Genomic DNA, 16546 nt, shown 5'->3' with positions numbered 1-16546 from the left:
TACTTGCAAACCTGAAATCTCTTTCTAATAGGTCTCAATCGATTTCACTTTTGAAATGAGTGAAGTTTAGGTGAAGCCTGGATCTGGGTTTATCGTCCATTAATTCCCATCTTTGTGTCAGGTTATGACAAGTTCTGATAACTGATGGAATGTCAGTCACGTTCCCTAATGCTCCGCAATCCTGGTTTTAGTGCAGCCTCACTCCCGACACACACAAGCCGCCTCCAGTCCTTTTGAGATTATTTATTCTTCACCACCTGGAAATTCCTCAGGGAAGCGGGACACACAGAATCATCTCCAAACCCTGGACAAGTGGCTCAATGTGAAAGTGAGCCCATTCCTGGTTTAGACAGTGCGGTAGCACAGTGGTTACCACTGTGCTTCACAGCTCCAGGGTCCCAGGTTCGATTCCCAGCTTGGGTCACTGTCTGTGTGGAGTCTGCACGTTCTCCCCGTGTCTGCGTGGGTTTCCTCCGGGTGCTCCGGTTTCCTCCCACAGCCCAAAGATGTGCAGGTTAGGTGAATTGGCCGTGATAAATTGCCCTTAGTGATCAAAAAGGTAGGATGGGTTACTGGATTACGGGGATAGGGTGGAAGTGAGGGCTTAAGTGGGTCAGCGCAGACTCCATGGGCCGAATGGCCACATTCTGCACTGTATGTTCTATGTTACTGTCGGAATTCGGGAATTCAGACTCATTGCTGGGAATACAGCATCCAACATATTCAACATATTCAGAACTCATCAGCATATTCCACATTCTCCCACTCCCTGTGGGAGCGAGTCCCACATTCTCCCCACTCCTTGTGGGAGCGAGTCCCACATTCTCCCCACTCCCTGTGGGAGCGAGTCCCACATTCTCCCCACTCCCTGTGGGAGCGAGTCCCACATTCTCCCCACTCCCTGTGGGAGCGAGTCCCACATTCTCCCCACTCCCTGTGGGAGCGAGTCCCACATTCTCCCCACTCCCTGTGGGAGCGAGTCCCACATTCTCCCCACTCCCTGTGGGAGCGAGTCCCACATTCTCCCCACTCCCTGTGGAAGCGAGTCCCACATTCTCCCCATTCCCTGTGGGAGCGAGTCCCACATTCCCCCCACTCCCCTGTGGGAGCGAGTCCCACATTCTCCCCACTCCCTGTGGGAGCGAGTCCCACATTCTCCCCACTCCCTGTGGGAGTGAGTCCCACATTCTCTCCACTCCCTGTGAGAGCGAGTCCCACATTCTCTCCACTCCCTGTGGAAGCGAGTCCCACCTTTTCCCCACACTCTGGGTAATGAAGTTTCTCCTGAATTCCCCATAGGATTTTGCAGTGATGATCTCATATTGCTAGTTTTGGAAACACCCTCTCTGTGTTGACCATGTTGAACTCTTAAAGACCTTCAAAGTTGCTCCTCAGTCTTAACGTCCCAGGAGAAAAGTGCCCAGTTGATCAGACCTTTCTGATAGTTCCCAACTCGCCATTCTGCTTCTGTCCCAGAGAACACTCGGTGAAATCAAACCTTTCCGAGATAAGTATCGAAATATTTCAGGGAGTGATTTTAAAATCTGATGCCGGATCAGGGGTTTGTGAATGGTTTAATAATTATTATGAATCGATTTTATGCAAATTGTGGGAATAAATTCTCCTCTTAATGAGAAGATACCTCCTAGTTATAAATAGTTAATATCTTCTGATATCTGATATCCTGATAATATCTTCTAATAATTGCGGGTAGCACAGTGGGTTAGCACTGCTACCTCATGGAGCCGAGGTCCCAGGTTCAATCCCGGCTCTGGGTCACTGTCCGTGTGGAGTTTGCACATTCTCCCCGTGTCTGTGTAGGTCTCACCCCACCACTCAAAGATGTGCAGGGTAGGTGGATTGGTCACGCTAAATTGCCCCTTAATTGGAAAAAAAAGAATTGGGTACTTTCAATTTATTTTAAGAAATGATTGTTTAATGAGATGAATGAATGATACCTGCTGTTGGTTTCTGGTGCTGATTGCTTCTTTAACTCTTGATGTTTCTGTTAGGGGCCAACTGGAGAGACAGGACCCTTAGGTGAGAGAGGACACCCAGGGCCACCTGGGCCACCGGGGGAGCAAGGACTCCCAGGATCTGCAGGGAAGGAAGGTGCTAAGGTGAGTTTTGCCTTTTGTCAGGGGAGGACTCCACTAGGACAGAGTCAGGGCCAGTGTTGGCATCAGGGTGGCTGTCTCGTCTTAGATCTGATATCCTGTCACTCAAATTGCTGATTCGCTTTTGTTACTTCATCCCAACCTGTTTGTGGGTGGGAAATAATTCATTCAGCTCCTACCTCATTCCCCTAACATTCCTCCATTGACCAGTCTCTTTATTCATTTTTATTTATGGGATGTGGGCGTCGCTGGACCAGCATTTATTGCCCATTCCTGAGGGAAGTTCAGAGTCAGCCACATTGCTGTGGGTCTTCGGTGCCGGCTGGTACTGTGCCGACCCCGCCAGCACCAGCCTAGCCCCTGACGGTGCGGAGGATTCATGCCACTCCTCAGCGCCGGTACGGCCCCGCCAGCCGGATACCGGAGAATCCCGGCCATTATTCTCAGTCTCTTCTTTGAAGTTACCAACAAAGATTGTAAATGGCAGAGGTCACACACTGACCCATGTGACCCTCCATGAGACACAACCTGCGAACTTGACAAAGCCCCATTTATTCCTCCCCTCTCCTACCCATCAGTTAATCACCTCAACGCGTGAGCCCTTATCTTGTGCATTAATCTTCCATCTTGGCACTTTATTAAATGTCTTTTGGAAATCACAGTATGCAGCATCTGCTGATTCCCCCCTTCTCTAACCCACTGGTTACACCCTCAAAATGTTTTAATGAATTTGTTAAACGTGATTTCCTTTTTCTAAATCATGTTTGCCATACAATGATTTTGGAAGTGTGTTGCTATGGTGATAGATCTGCCTGTTTTGTGAGATGATTATGTGTACCCGGGGTGTCTGTCACGTCCGTTATTGGACATTGTCTGTTGTGGGTAGTGTTTCCACAGTGACACCGGGAATCCCACTGGCCCGAAGCTTCTGGACAATGGAAATGACCATCGTCCGGTCATTTCTTGTGGCCTCTGCTTCATCCTCACTCTTCCTAACTGCTTTTATGGGGATAGCAGCAGATACTTCCCCTGCACTGACTCCGATGGCTGACAAACTGAAGTCTCACTTACAGGCATTATTGTATCACAGACGTGGGCGACCTTTTGGTCTCGTACTCATCAGAGAGCATTTTCTCCAGGGATACGGCTGTCATTCATTTAGCTCAACTGACCCAGGCAAGAGAGTCGCCACTGACTCGAGAATAAACATGTTGGGGTCCCTGCAAACTGGTGCACTTCTATATCCAACACACTGGCTTTCCAGGAGATTGCCAATATTCATTTGAGGCAGTGAAGATGCACGTTGTTCTGTGGCATTTCCTGGCTGCTATCAGTCACTCCTGCAAGGAAGGAACTAAGAACACAACCCTGATACACACACTCTTAGTATTATTGGCCATGAAAGTACAAGGTTGTTGTAAAGACCCATCTGGTTCACTAATGTCCTTTAGGGAAGGAAATCTGCCGTCCTTACCCGGTCTGGCCTACAGTAATGTGATTGACTCTGAAATGTATGAGCGAGCCACTCAGTTGTATTGAAGAATGCAGCTCAGCACCACCTTCTGAAGGACATTTTGTGATGGGTAGTAAATACCGCCCTTAATCATATCCCATGAATGAATTAATAAAGAAACTGATAGGGGCAGCACGGTGGCGCAGTGGGTTAGCACTGCTGCCTCACGGCGCCAAGGTCCCAGGTTCGATCCCGGCCCTGGGTCACTGTCTGTGTGGAGTTTGCACATTCTCCCCGTGTCTGTGTGGGTTTCACCCCCACAACCCAAAGATGTGCAGGGTAGGTGGATTGGCCACGCTAAATTGCCCCTTAATTGGAAAAAATTATTTGGGCACTCTAAATTTATATTTAAAAAAATAAAGAAATTGATAGCACAGATTTAAGGTGGTTTCAAAAGAAGCTGAGAAAACAGCGAGTTGTTGTGAACCAAAGAGGGAGATGAGGAGAATGTTTTTTACCCAGCGAGTTGTTGTGATCTGGAAGGTGCTGCCTGAAAGATTCAATAATAACTTTCAAAAGGGAACTGGATAAATAATTGGAGGAGATAAACTCACAGGGCCCTCGAGAAAGAGCAGTTGGAACACAGTTAATTGATAGATCACAGAAAGCAGGAACAAAGTGTAATGTATTATTTATATTCATTCGATCTCGGACTGAGCGTGTCATTGGCAATAATGAATTCAGCACTTCAGCAATGGGACAAGAGAAGAGCTAGCTAAGGTAGACTGGGAGCAAAGACTTTATGGTGGAACAGTTGAGGAACAGTGGAGAACCTTCCAAGCGATTTTTCACAGTGCTCAGCAAAGGTTTATACCAACAAAAAGGAAGGACGGAAGAAAGAGGGAAAATCGACCGTGGATATCTAAGGAAATAAGGGAGAGTATCAATTTGAAGGAAAAAGCATATAAAGTGGCAAAGATTGCTGGGAGATTAGAGGACTGGGAAATCTTTAGGGGGCAACAGAAAGCTACTAAAAAAGCTATAAAGAAGAGTAAGACAGATTATGAGAGTAAACTTGCTCAGAATATAAAAACAGACAGTAAAAGTTTCGACAAATATATAAAACAAAAAAGAGTGGCTAAGGTAAATATTGGTCCTTTAGAGGATGAGAAGGGAGATTTAATAATGGGAGATGAGGAAATAGCTGAGGAAATGAACAGGTTTTTTGGGTCGGTCTTCACAATGGAAGACACAAATAACATGCCAGTGACTGATAGAAATGAGGCTATGACAGGTGAGGACCTTGTGAGGATTGTTATCACTAAGGAGGTAGTGATGGGCAAGCTAATGGGGCTAAAGGTAGACAAGTCTCCTGGCCATGATGGAATGCATCCCAGAGTGCTAAAAGAGATGGCTAGGGAAATTGCAAATGCACTAGTGATAATTTACCAAATTTCACTAGACTCTGGGGTGGTCCCGGTGGATTGGAAATTAGCAAACGTGACACCACTGTTTAAAAAGGAGGTAGGCAGAAAGCGGGTAATTATAGGCCAGTGAGCTTAACTTCGGTAGTAGGGAAGATGCTGGAATCTATCATTAAGGAAGAAATAGCGAGGCATCTGGATGGAAATTGTCCCATTGGGCAGACGCAGCATGGGTTCGTAAAAGGCAGGTCATGCCTAACTAATTTAGTGGAATTTTTTGAGGACATTACCAGTGCAGTAGATAACGGGGAGCCGATGGATGTGGTATATCTGGATTTCCAGAAAGTTTTTGACAAGGTGCCACACAAAAGGTTGCTGCATAAGAAAAAGATGCATGGCATTAAGGGTAAAGTAGTAGCATGGATAGAGGATTGGTTAATTAATAGAAAGCAAAGAGTGGGGATTAATGGGTGTTTCTCTGGGAGGCAATCAGTAGCTAGTGGTGTCCCTCAGGGATCCGTGTTGGGCCCACAATTGTTCAGATGATTTGGATTTGGGGACCAAGGGCAATGTGTCCAAGTTTGCAGATGACACTAAGATAAGTGGTAAAGCGAAAAGTGCAGAGGATACTGGAAGTCTGCAGAGGGATTTGGATAGGTTAAGTGAATGGGCTAGGGTCTGGCAGATGGAATACAATGTTGACAAATGTGAGGTTATCCATTTTGGTAGGAATAACAGCAAACGGGATTATTATTTAAATGATAAAATATCAAAACATGCTGCTTTTATATGTTTATAAACATAAAACTTTGAAGGGAATAGATAGGATAGATGCGGGCAGGTTGTTTCCACTGACGGGTGAAAGCAGAACTAGGGGACATAGCCTCAAAATAAGGGGAAGTAGATTTAGGACTGAGCTTAGGAGGAACTTCTTCACCCAAAGGGTTGTGAATCTATGGAATTCTTTACCCAGTGAAGCAGTTGAGGCTCCTTCATTACATGTTTTTAAGGTAAAGATAGAAAGTTTTTTGAAGAATAAAGGGATTAAGGGTTATGGTGTTCGGGCCGGAAAGTGGAGCTGAGTCCACAAAAGATCAGCCATGATCTCATTGAATAGCGGAGCAGGCTCGAGGGGCCAGATGGCCTACTCCTGCTCCTATTTCTTATGTTCTTATGATGAAGCTACAACACATGACAAGTTGCAAGCCAAACAGCAGAAACAGAATGGGATAGACAGAGCTGCAGACAAGGCTGAGGCACTCGCAACAATCTTCAGCCGGAAGTGCCGAGTGGATGATCCATCTCGGTCTCCTGCATTCTAATGACCGAGGGTATGTCTGAATGGGACAAGGTAGCTCAGGTTGTGCGCCTATCCCTCAGACTCTGCTGCTTGCAGTCTTTTCCCTCAGTCCGTTTAACCCAAAATGTCCCCATTATTATCATAACATCTTCACAGCTCCAGGGTCACAGGTTCGATTCCCGCCTTGGGTCACTGTCTGTGCGGAGTCTGCACGTCCTCCCCGTGTCTGCGTGGGTTTCCTCCGGGTGCTCCGGTTTCCTCCCACAGTCCAAAGATGTGCGGGTTAGGTGGATTGGCCTGGATAAATTGCCCTTAGTGTCCTAAAAAATAAGGTTAATTTGGGGGGGGGGGGTTACTGGTATAGGGTGGATCCGTGGGTTTGAGTAGGGTGATCATTGCTCGGCACAACATCGAGGGCCGAAGGGCCTGTTCTGTGCTGTACTGTTCTATGTTCTATGTTATAACACCACCTGCTTCTCAAGGAGCAATCAGGGATGAGCAGTGTGTCACTGATGGACACGTTCCGTGGATATGCAAAGTACAATGTTGTGTTATATTGCCCAATCTGAGCTGGCCTCTGAAGGTGGTGATTAAAGAACTAAATGAAAATCGCTTATTGTCACGAGTAGGCTTCAATGAAGTTACTGTGAAAAGCCCCTAGTCGCCACATTCCGGTGCCTGTTCGGGGAGGCTGTTACGGGAATTGAACCGTGCTGCTGGCCTGCCTTGGTCTGCTTTCAAAGCCAGCCATTTAGCCCAGTGTGCTAACCAGTCTCTCTATAGTCAGTGGCATTAACTGTGTGTCTTACTGGACCATTTCAGAGGGTATTTAAGAGCCAATCACGTTGGTGCGGGACAGGAGTCACAAGGAATGCCATTACTTTCCTGGTCTGAAGGACATTAGTTTGAATGATAATCCGACATTCTCATGGTCACTTTTACTGAAAGTCAAATTTATTCAAATATTTATTGAAATCCAATTTGAATTTTCTATTTTCTACAAGGTGGGAACTCGGGTTCGATGGGCCGAATGGCCTCCTTCTGCTTCTTTGTCTTATGATCGTACGGTATTATTCTAGTAGTTGGAATATGTTCAAGAATATATAATGCAATCATGTGAAAATACTCAGAAAGTTATTGAGTTATCCAACAATGTGAATTAAAATGCTACAAGTATAGCACCAGTGTTGTTCAGCTCAAAGCACCTCACAAGAATGTTAATCAGGCATGACTGCCACACTGAGCTGTCAGGAGATATTGGGGCAGGTGACCAAAAGTTTGTACAAGAAGGTGGGTTTAATCTTTAAGGAGCGGAGAAAGGCAGAGAATCAGAGAGAGGCAGAGAGAGTCAGAGAGAGAGGCAGAGAATCAGAGAGTCGGAGAGAATCAGAAAGAGGCAGAGAGAGGCAGAGAGTTGGAGAGGTTTGGGGAGGAATCCCAGAGTTTAGGGGCCAGGCAGCTGAAGGTTAAAATCAGGGATGTTGCAGAGACAGAATGAGAGCAGCACAGAGATCTGGGAGGGTTGTCGAGCTGGAGGAGATTACAGAGATAGGGAGGGGCTGGGATATGGAGGGATTTGATGATTTGATGATGGAGATGTTGCTGGATTGGGAGCCAGTGTAGGTCAGTGAGCCCAGGGGGTGATGGGTGAACGGGGCGTGGGACACACACAGCAGAGTTTTGGACGAGGCTTTGCAGAGGGGACTTTGGAGGCTCAGCTAGCAGAATATTGGAATATTTAACAAGAGGGTAAAATCTGCCTGCAGATTCTGGTGATCTCCGTTCGATTTATGAATTCCCAACATGGTTTGTTTGCCTGTTTTAAAATCCAAGATTGTTTTTCAATGTTTCTGTTCCAGGGGGATCCTGGTCCTTCAGGTGGTGCTGGGAAAGATGGTCCACCCGGTCTTCGAGGTTTCCCAGGAGAGAGAGGGCTTGCCGGAGCTATGGTAAAGTGAACTCTCCTGTCCGATGATAATTCTGATGTAAAACTGCAACACACAATATCGAAAGAAAACCTCCAACCCAGTACCAGAATAACAATGTGTGATCAGTGATAAATCTCCGAGGATATAGACAGGCTGGTAGAATGGGCGGACAAGTGGCCATTGAAATTTAATGCGTAGAAATGTGAAATGAAGTGAAAATCGCTTATTGTCACAAGTAGGCTTCAAGTGAAGTTACTGTGAAAAGCCCCTAGTCACCACATTCCGACACCTGTTCAGGGAGACTGGTACAGGAATTGAACCGTGCTGCTGGCCTGCCTTGGTCTGCTTTCAAAGCCAGCGATTTAGCCCTGTGCTAAACCAGCCCCAGCTAGGTGAAATGGTTAATTGGAAGAATGAGGAGAAGCAACATTAAATCAAGAATACAAATCAAAAGGGGGTTCAGGAGCTGAAAGAGCTGGAGGGATATGTACTGAAATGTTTGAAGGTAACAGAACAAGTTGATAAGGTCATGGGTAAAGCATTTGGGATTCTTGACCTTGTCAATAGGAGTATTGAACACAAGAGTACATGAGTGAATCCAAAAGTTTAGCAGCTGGGGGATTGTGTCCAATTCTGGGCTCCACACTTTGGGAAGGAGGTCACGGCCTTGGAGAGGGTGCGGAGGGGATTTACTGGAATGGGAGCAGGGATGGGGGATTTCAGTTAATGTGGAGAGACTGGAGAAACTGGGATTGTTCTCCTTGGAGCAGAGAAGGTTCAGAGGAGATTGAATCGAGGTGTTCAAAATCATGAGAGTGAGGATTTGAGGCGAGGAGAAAGATTTTCACACTCCGAGACGCAATATGATCTGGAATGTAAAAAGGTGACGGTCCGATTTCACCGCATCCCACAAAATATTCTGTAATTGAGAGATTTGTTGGGCTAAAGGGGAAGAGGGGGAGATTGGGATTAATTGCAGAGCATTGACAGAGACAGCAGAAGTTGAATGGCCTCATCCCGTACAGCAGAATGTTCTGGAATGTTCAGCATTGAGGATATGAAACTGGCTTGTGCTTCCCAATGATGAAGAGATGGAAGGGGCCAAAATTCATCCCATTCCCGATCCGAGACCTGAGTTAATAAACTCCAAACCCACAAAGTGCCCAACTTGGAGCCATTACCATTGTGGCCAAAACCAGAAAACAGCAAAACCTCAACTCCAGCCTCGTCAATGCAACTCACTGGGGTGTGGAGCCAGAAGGAGAACTCTGGTCACACTCAGTGACCAGCAGTCCCCATGAGAGCAGGTGAGAGAGACATTTCAGGGATCACACACTCGCAGCCCGTAGATATATCTCCAGCTCACACCCACCCTGTCTAACCCAACTCACACCTGCTCAGCTCACACCTGCCCAGTATAACCCAGCTCACACCCACTCAGCTCACACCTGCCCAGTATAACCCAGCTCACACCCACTCAGCTCACACCTGCCCAGTATAACCCAGCTCACACCTGCTCAGCTCACACCCGCCCAGTATAACCCAGCTCACACCCAATCAGCTCACACCCGCCCAGTATAACCCAGCTCACACCCACTCAGCTCACACCTTCCCAGTATAACCCAGCTCACACCCAATCAGCTCACACCCGCCCAGTATAACCCAGCTCACACCCAATCAGCTCACACCCGCCCAGTATAACCCAGCTCACACCCAATCAGCTCACACCTTCCCAGTATAACCCAGCTCACACCTGCTCAACTCACACTCGCCCAGTATAACCCAGCTCACACCTGCTCGGCTCACACCCGCCCAGTATAACCCAGCTCACACCCAATCAGCTCACACCCGCCCAGTATAACCCAGCTCACACCCACTCAGCTCACACCTTCCCAGTATAACCCAGCTCACACCTGCTCAACTCACACTCGCCCAGTATAACCCAGCTCACACCTGCTCAGCTCACACCCGCCCAGTATAACCCAGCTCACACCCAATCAGGTCACACCAGCCCACTATAACCCAGCTCAAACCTGCCCAGTATAACCCAGCTCACACCCACTCAGCTCACACCTTCCCAGTATAACCCAGCTCACACCTGCTCAGCTCACACCCGCCCAGTATAACCCAGCTCACACCCGGCCAGTATAACCCAGCTCACACCCACTCAGCTCACACCCACCCTGTCTAACCCAACTCACACCTGCTCAGCTCACACCTGCCCAGTATCACCCAGCTCACACCCGGCCAGTATAACCCAGCTCACACCCACTCAGCTCATACCCACCCTGTCTAACCCAACTCACACCTGCTCAGCTCACACTCGCCCAGTATAACCCAGCTCACACCTGCTCAGCTCACACCTGCCCAGTATAACCCAGCTCACACCCAATCAGCTCACACCCGCCCAGTATAACCCAGCTCACACCCAATCAGCTCACACTCGCCCAGTATAACCCAGCTCACACCCGCCCACTATAGCCCAGCTCACACCCGCCCAGTATAACCCAGCTCACACCCGCCCACTATAGCCCAGCTCACACCTGCCCAGTATAACCCAGCTCACACCCGGCCAGTATAACCCAACTCACACCTGCTCAGCTCACACCAACCCAGTATAACGCAGCTCACACCCACCCAGTATAACCCAGCTCACACCCACTCAGCTCACACCTGCCCAGTATAACCCAGCTCACACCCACTCAGCTCACACCCGCCCAGTATAAACCAGCTCACACCCATTCAGCTCACACCCGTCCACTATAACCCAGCTCCCACCTGCCCAGTATAACTCAGTTCACACCACTCAGCTCACACTCGCCCAGTATAACCCAGCTCACACCCACTTAGCTCACACCTGCCCAGTATAACTCAGTTCACACCACTCAGCTCACACGCGCCCAGTATAACGCAGTTCACACCCGCCCAATATAACCCAGCTCACACCCACTCAGCTCACACCTGCCCTGTATAAGCCAGCTCACACCCGCCCACTATAACCCAGCTCACACCCGCCCACTATAACCCAGCTCACACCCGCCCACCTCACCCCTGCCCAGTATAACCCAGCTCACACCCACCCAGTACAACCCAGCTCACACCCACCCAGTACAACAGAGTTCACACCCACTCAGCTCACACTCGCCCAGTATAACCCAGTTCACACCCCCCCAGTATAACCCAGTTCACATCCGCCCAGTATAACAGAGTTCACACCCGCCCAGCTCTCACCTGCCCAGTATAACCCAGTTCACACCTGCCCAGCTCACACCCACCCAGTATAACGCAGCTCACACTCACTCAGCTCACACCCACCCACTATAACTCAATTCACACCCGCCCAGTAATACCCAGTTCACACCTGGCCAGTATAACCCAGTTCACACCTGCCCAGTATAACACAGCTCACACCCACTCAGCTCACACCCACCCAGTATAACCCAGCTCACACCTACTCAGCTCACACCCGCCCAGTATAACCCAGCTCACACCCACTCAGCTCACACCTGCCCAGTATAACCCAGTTCACACCCACTCAGCTCACACTCGCCCAGTATAACCCAGCTCACACCCACTCAGCTCACACCTGCCCAGTATAACCCAGTTCACACCCACTCAGCTCACACTCGCCCAGTATAACCCAGTTCACACCCGCCCAGTATAACCCAGCTCACACCCACTCAGCTCACACCCGCCCAGTATAACCCAGCTCACACCCAATCAGCTCACACCCACCCAGTATAACCCAGCTCACACCCACTCAGCTCACACCTGCCCAGTATAACCCAGCTCACACCCACTCAGCTCACACCCGCCCAGTATAACCCAGCTCACACCCATTCAGCTCACACCCGTCCACTATAACCCAGCTCCCACCTGCCCAGTATAACTCAGTTCACACCACTCAGCTCACACTCGCCCAGTATAACCCAGCTCACACCCACTTAGCTCACACCTGCCCAGTATAACTCAGTTCACACCACTCAGCTCACACGCGCCCAGTATAACGCAGTTCACACCCGCCCAATATAACCCAGCTCACACCCACTCAGCTCACACCTGCCCTGTATAAACCAGCTCACACCCGCCCACTATAACCCAGCTCACACCCGCCCACTATAACCCAGCTCACACCCGCCCACCTCACCCCTGCCCAGTATAACCCAGCTCACACCCACCCAGTACAACCCAGCTCACACCCACCCAGTACAACAGAGTTCACACCCACTCAGCTCACACTCGCCCAGTATAACCCAGTTCACACCCCCCCAGTATAACCCAGTTCACATCCGCCCAGTATAACAGAGTTCACACCCGCCCAGCTCTCACCCGCCCAGTATAACCCAGTTCACACCTGCCCAGCTCACACCCACCCAGTATAACCCAGCTCACACCCACTCAGCTCACACCTGCCCAGTATAACCCAGCTCACACCCACTCAGCTCACACCCGCCCAGTATAACCCAGCTCACACCCATTCAGCTCACACCCGTCCACTATAACCCAGCTCCCACCTGCCCAGTATAACTCAGTTCACACCACTCAGCTCACACTCGCCCAGTATAACCCAGCTCACACCCACTTAGCTCACACCTGCCCAGTATAACTCAGTTCACACCACTCAGCTCACACGCGCCCAGTATAACGCAGTTCACACCCGCCCAATATAACCCAGCTCACACCCACTCAGCTCACACCTGCCCTGTATAAGCCAGCTCACACCCGCCCACTATAACCCAGCTCACACCCGCCCACTATAACCCAGCTCACACCCGCCCACCTCACCCCTGCCCAGTATAACCCAGCTCACACCCACCCAGTACAACCCAGCTCACACCCACCCAGTACAACAGAGTTCACACCCACTCAGCTCACACTCGCCCAGTATAACCCAGTTCACACCCCCCCAGTATAACCCAGTTCACATCCGCCCAGTATAACAGAGTTCACACCCGCCCAGCTCTCACCCGCCCAGTATAACCCAGTTCACACCCGCCCAGCTCTCACCTGCCCAGTATAACCCAGTTCACACCTGCCCAGCTCACACCCACCCAGTATAACGCAGCTCACACTCACTCAGCTCACACCCACCCACTATAACTCAATTCACACCCGCCCAGTAATACCCAGTTCACACCTGGCCAGTATAACCCAGTTCACACCTGCCCAGTATAACACAGCTCACACCCACTCAGCTCACACCCACCCAGTATAACCCAGCTCACACTTACTCAGCTCACACCCGCCCAGTATAACCCAGCTCACACCCACTCAGCTCACACCTGCCCAGTATAACCCAGTTCACACCCACTCAGCTCACACTCGCCCAGTATAACCCAGCTCACACCCACTCAGCTCACACCTGCCCAGTATAACCCAGTTCACACCCACTCAGCTCACACTCGCCCAGTATAACCCAGTTCACAACCGCCCAGTATAACCCAGCTCACACCCACTCAGCTCACACCCGCCCAGTATAACCCAGCTCACACCCAATCAGCTCACACCCGCCCAGTATAACCCAGTTCACACCCACTCAGCTCACACTCGCCCAGTATAACCCAGTTCACACCCACCCAGTATAACCCAGCTCACACCCACTCAGCTCACACCCGCCCAGTATAACCCAGCTCACACCTGCCCAGTATAACCCAGCTCACACCTACCCAGTATAACACAGCTCACACCCACCCAGTATAACAGAGTTCACACCCGCCCAGCTCACACCTGCCTAGTATAACCCAGTTCACACCTGCCCAGCTCACACCCACCCAGTGTAACGCAGCTCACACCCACTCAACTCACACCCACCCACTATAACCCAATTCACACCCACCCAGCTCACACCCGCCCAGTATAACCCAGCTCACACCCACCCAGTATAACCCAATTCATACCCACCCAGCTCACACCCGCCCAGTATACCCCAGCTCATACCCGCCCACTATTAGCCAGTTCACACCCGCCCACTATAACCCAGCTCACACCCACTCAGCTCACACCCGTCCAGTATAACCCAGCTCACACCCGCCCAGTATAACCCAGCTCACACCCGCCCAGTATAACACAGCTCACAGCCACTCAGCTCACACCCGTCCAGTATAACCCAGCTCACACCCGCCCAGAATAACCCAGCTCACACCCACCCAGTATAACCCAGCTCACACCCCCTCAGCTCACACCTGCCCAGTATAACCCAGCTCACACCCCCTCAGCTCACACCCGCCCAGTATAACCCAGCTCACACCCGTCCAGTATAACACAGCTCACAGCCACTCAGCTCACACCCACCCAATATAACCCAGCTCACATCACCGGTATAACTCCAGTTTAGTAACAGCCAATATAAACTCTCCTGCAGCCAGCAGTCTATCTCCAGGATTAGTGATATCTCCCCCTGTTATCCGCTGTATAACTCCAGGATTGCTGATCTCTCCTCCTCTTAGACTATGAACTGGTCTTTATTCATTTCTGTGATTTGTTGAAAAATTCCAGTCAAAGTTAAAAACCTGTTTGAAGTGAACACTGATCTGTGATTGCTCTAATTTGATGGATATAGTAAAGTTTTTTTTTGTCCAATTTTAGGGATCATCTGGATTGAAAGGAGGTGAAGGTCCCATTGGTCCCACGGGTCCTGTTGTGAGTATCTGTGTTGTCTCAGATTCTGATTGATTTGGGAGCGTGGGCAGAAAGTGGCTGGGAATGGATTTAATTAGCTCTATTCGCTGAGTGACCAGATAGAGGATGTGTGCGGCTCCACATGCTGCAGCAGATTTCAATATTTAATTGGAATTGATAGCGTCTGCTCAGTCAGCCGTTAGCCCGAGAAACTAATAATTCAGGAAGAGACTGAGCAGGACATTAATCACCTCTCCAAAACACCACCAACTCTTCCTACTTGTGAGAAAACATCTCCGGAACTGGGTGTTGCTCAGCAACAACTCCTCGCCGGAATCACCTCGGGAGGAGCTGTTGGGAATTCTCACTGCCCTGCGGAACCGGCTGGTCACATCAGACAAAGGATGTGAGTGTGGCCTAATGTGAGACCAATCAGAACTGCACAAACCCAACTATTTCATCCTCACACCTACACCAGAATGTCATTGAAACATTTATCAAACAGACCTGGTGTCGATTACTCGTCCAGTAATATAGGCTGGGATTCTCTGAGCCGCGATGGGCCGCAGAACCGGCAGGGGGCGCGAGAAATTCCTGCCACCCCGCTCCGAGCCGGCCCATCGATTCTCCAGTGAACGGAGAACTGGCGCCAATCGCACCGGCGCTGGCAACGGGCCGAACGCCCGCCAAGTATCGCCAGCGTGGTTCAAACCTGGTACCACCCGGCGGGAGCTCGGACCCGCAGCTGCTGTGGATGGCCTCGTGGGGAACAGGGGGATCTGATTCCGGGGGGGGGGGGGGGGGCTCCACGGGGTCCAGGCCCACCATCGGGGGCTTCCGATCGGCTGGAATGCCGCGATCTGGAGGAGCCGACCTCCTTTAGCACAGGCCCGCTGTTAGGTCCCCGACATGTTGCTCCACGTCGGCACGGAGACGGCCGTCACGTGCATGCGCAGACCTGCACCAGTCATGCAGGGCCGCCTTTCTGCACCGGAGCAGCATGCAGCACGCCGGTGCCATGCTAGCCCCCGACAAATCGGTGAAATGCTGCGTCAGGAGGCCCGTTGATGCCAGCGTACATCACCCCGATACTTGGCTGAGATTTCAGAGAATCCCTGCCATAAAGTCTACACTCCTGTATCCCCCTGGATTACTAGTTCAGTAATATAACCTCTACACTGCTGTATCCCCCTGGATTACTAATCCAGTAATATAACCTCTACACTGCTGTATCCCCCTGGATTACTAGTTCAGTAATATAACCTCTACACTGCTGTATCCCCCTGGATTACTAATCCAGTAATATAACCGCTACACTGCTGTATCCCCCTGGATTACTAATCCAGTAATATAACCGCTACACTGCTGTATCCCCCTGGATTACTAATCCAGTAATATAACCGCTACACTGCTGTATCCCCCTGGATTACTAATCCAGTAATATAACCTCTACACTGCTGTATCCCCCTGGATTACTAATCCAGTAATATAACCGCTACACTGCTGTATCCCCCTGGATTACTAATCCAGTAATATAACCGCTACACTGCTGTATCCCCCTGGATTACTAATCCAGTAATATAACCGCTACACTGCTGTATCCCCCTGGATTACTAATCCAGTAATATAACCGCTACACTGCTGTATCCCCCTGGATTACTAATCCAGTAATATAACCTCTACACTGCTGTATCCCCCTGGATTAC

The 16546-nt window shown here is 50.0% G+C and overlaps 1 protein-coding gene across 1 annotated transcript in view; it reads left to right on the top strand.

The window, feature by feature from the left end:
* col11a1a (collagen, type XI, alpha 1a) overlaps window positions 1-16546 on the top strand; it is a 493146-nt gene that overhangs the window by 295132 nt on the left and 181468 nt on the right. The window contains exons 38-40 of the mRNA XM_038793410.1: window positions 2013-2120; window positions 8154-8243; window positions 14808-14861. Of these exons, the coding sequence (XP_038649338.1) occupies window positions 2013-2120; window positions 8154-8243; window positions 14808-14861 (252 nt within the window). The remainder of the gene's footprint in view (window positions 1-2012; window positions 2121-8153; window positions 8244-14807; window positions 14862-16546) is intronic.

The sequence above is a fragment of the Scyliorhinus canicula genome, chromosome 4 (genome assembly GCF_902713615.1).
Source record: "Scyliorhinus canicula chromosome 4, sScyCan1.1, whole genome shotgun sequence".
NCBI classification, from domain to species: domain Eukaryota; kingdom Metazoa; phylum Chordata; class Chondrichthyes; order Carcharhiniformes; family Scyliorhinidae; genus Scyliorhinus; species Scyliorhinus canicula.
The sequence above is the reverse complement of the archived record's forward strand: the minus strand, read 5'-3'. Positions and strand labels throughout refer to the sequence as shown.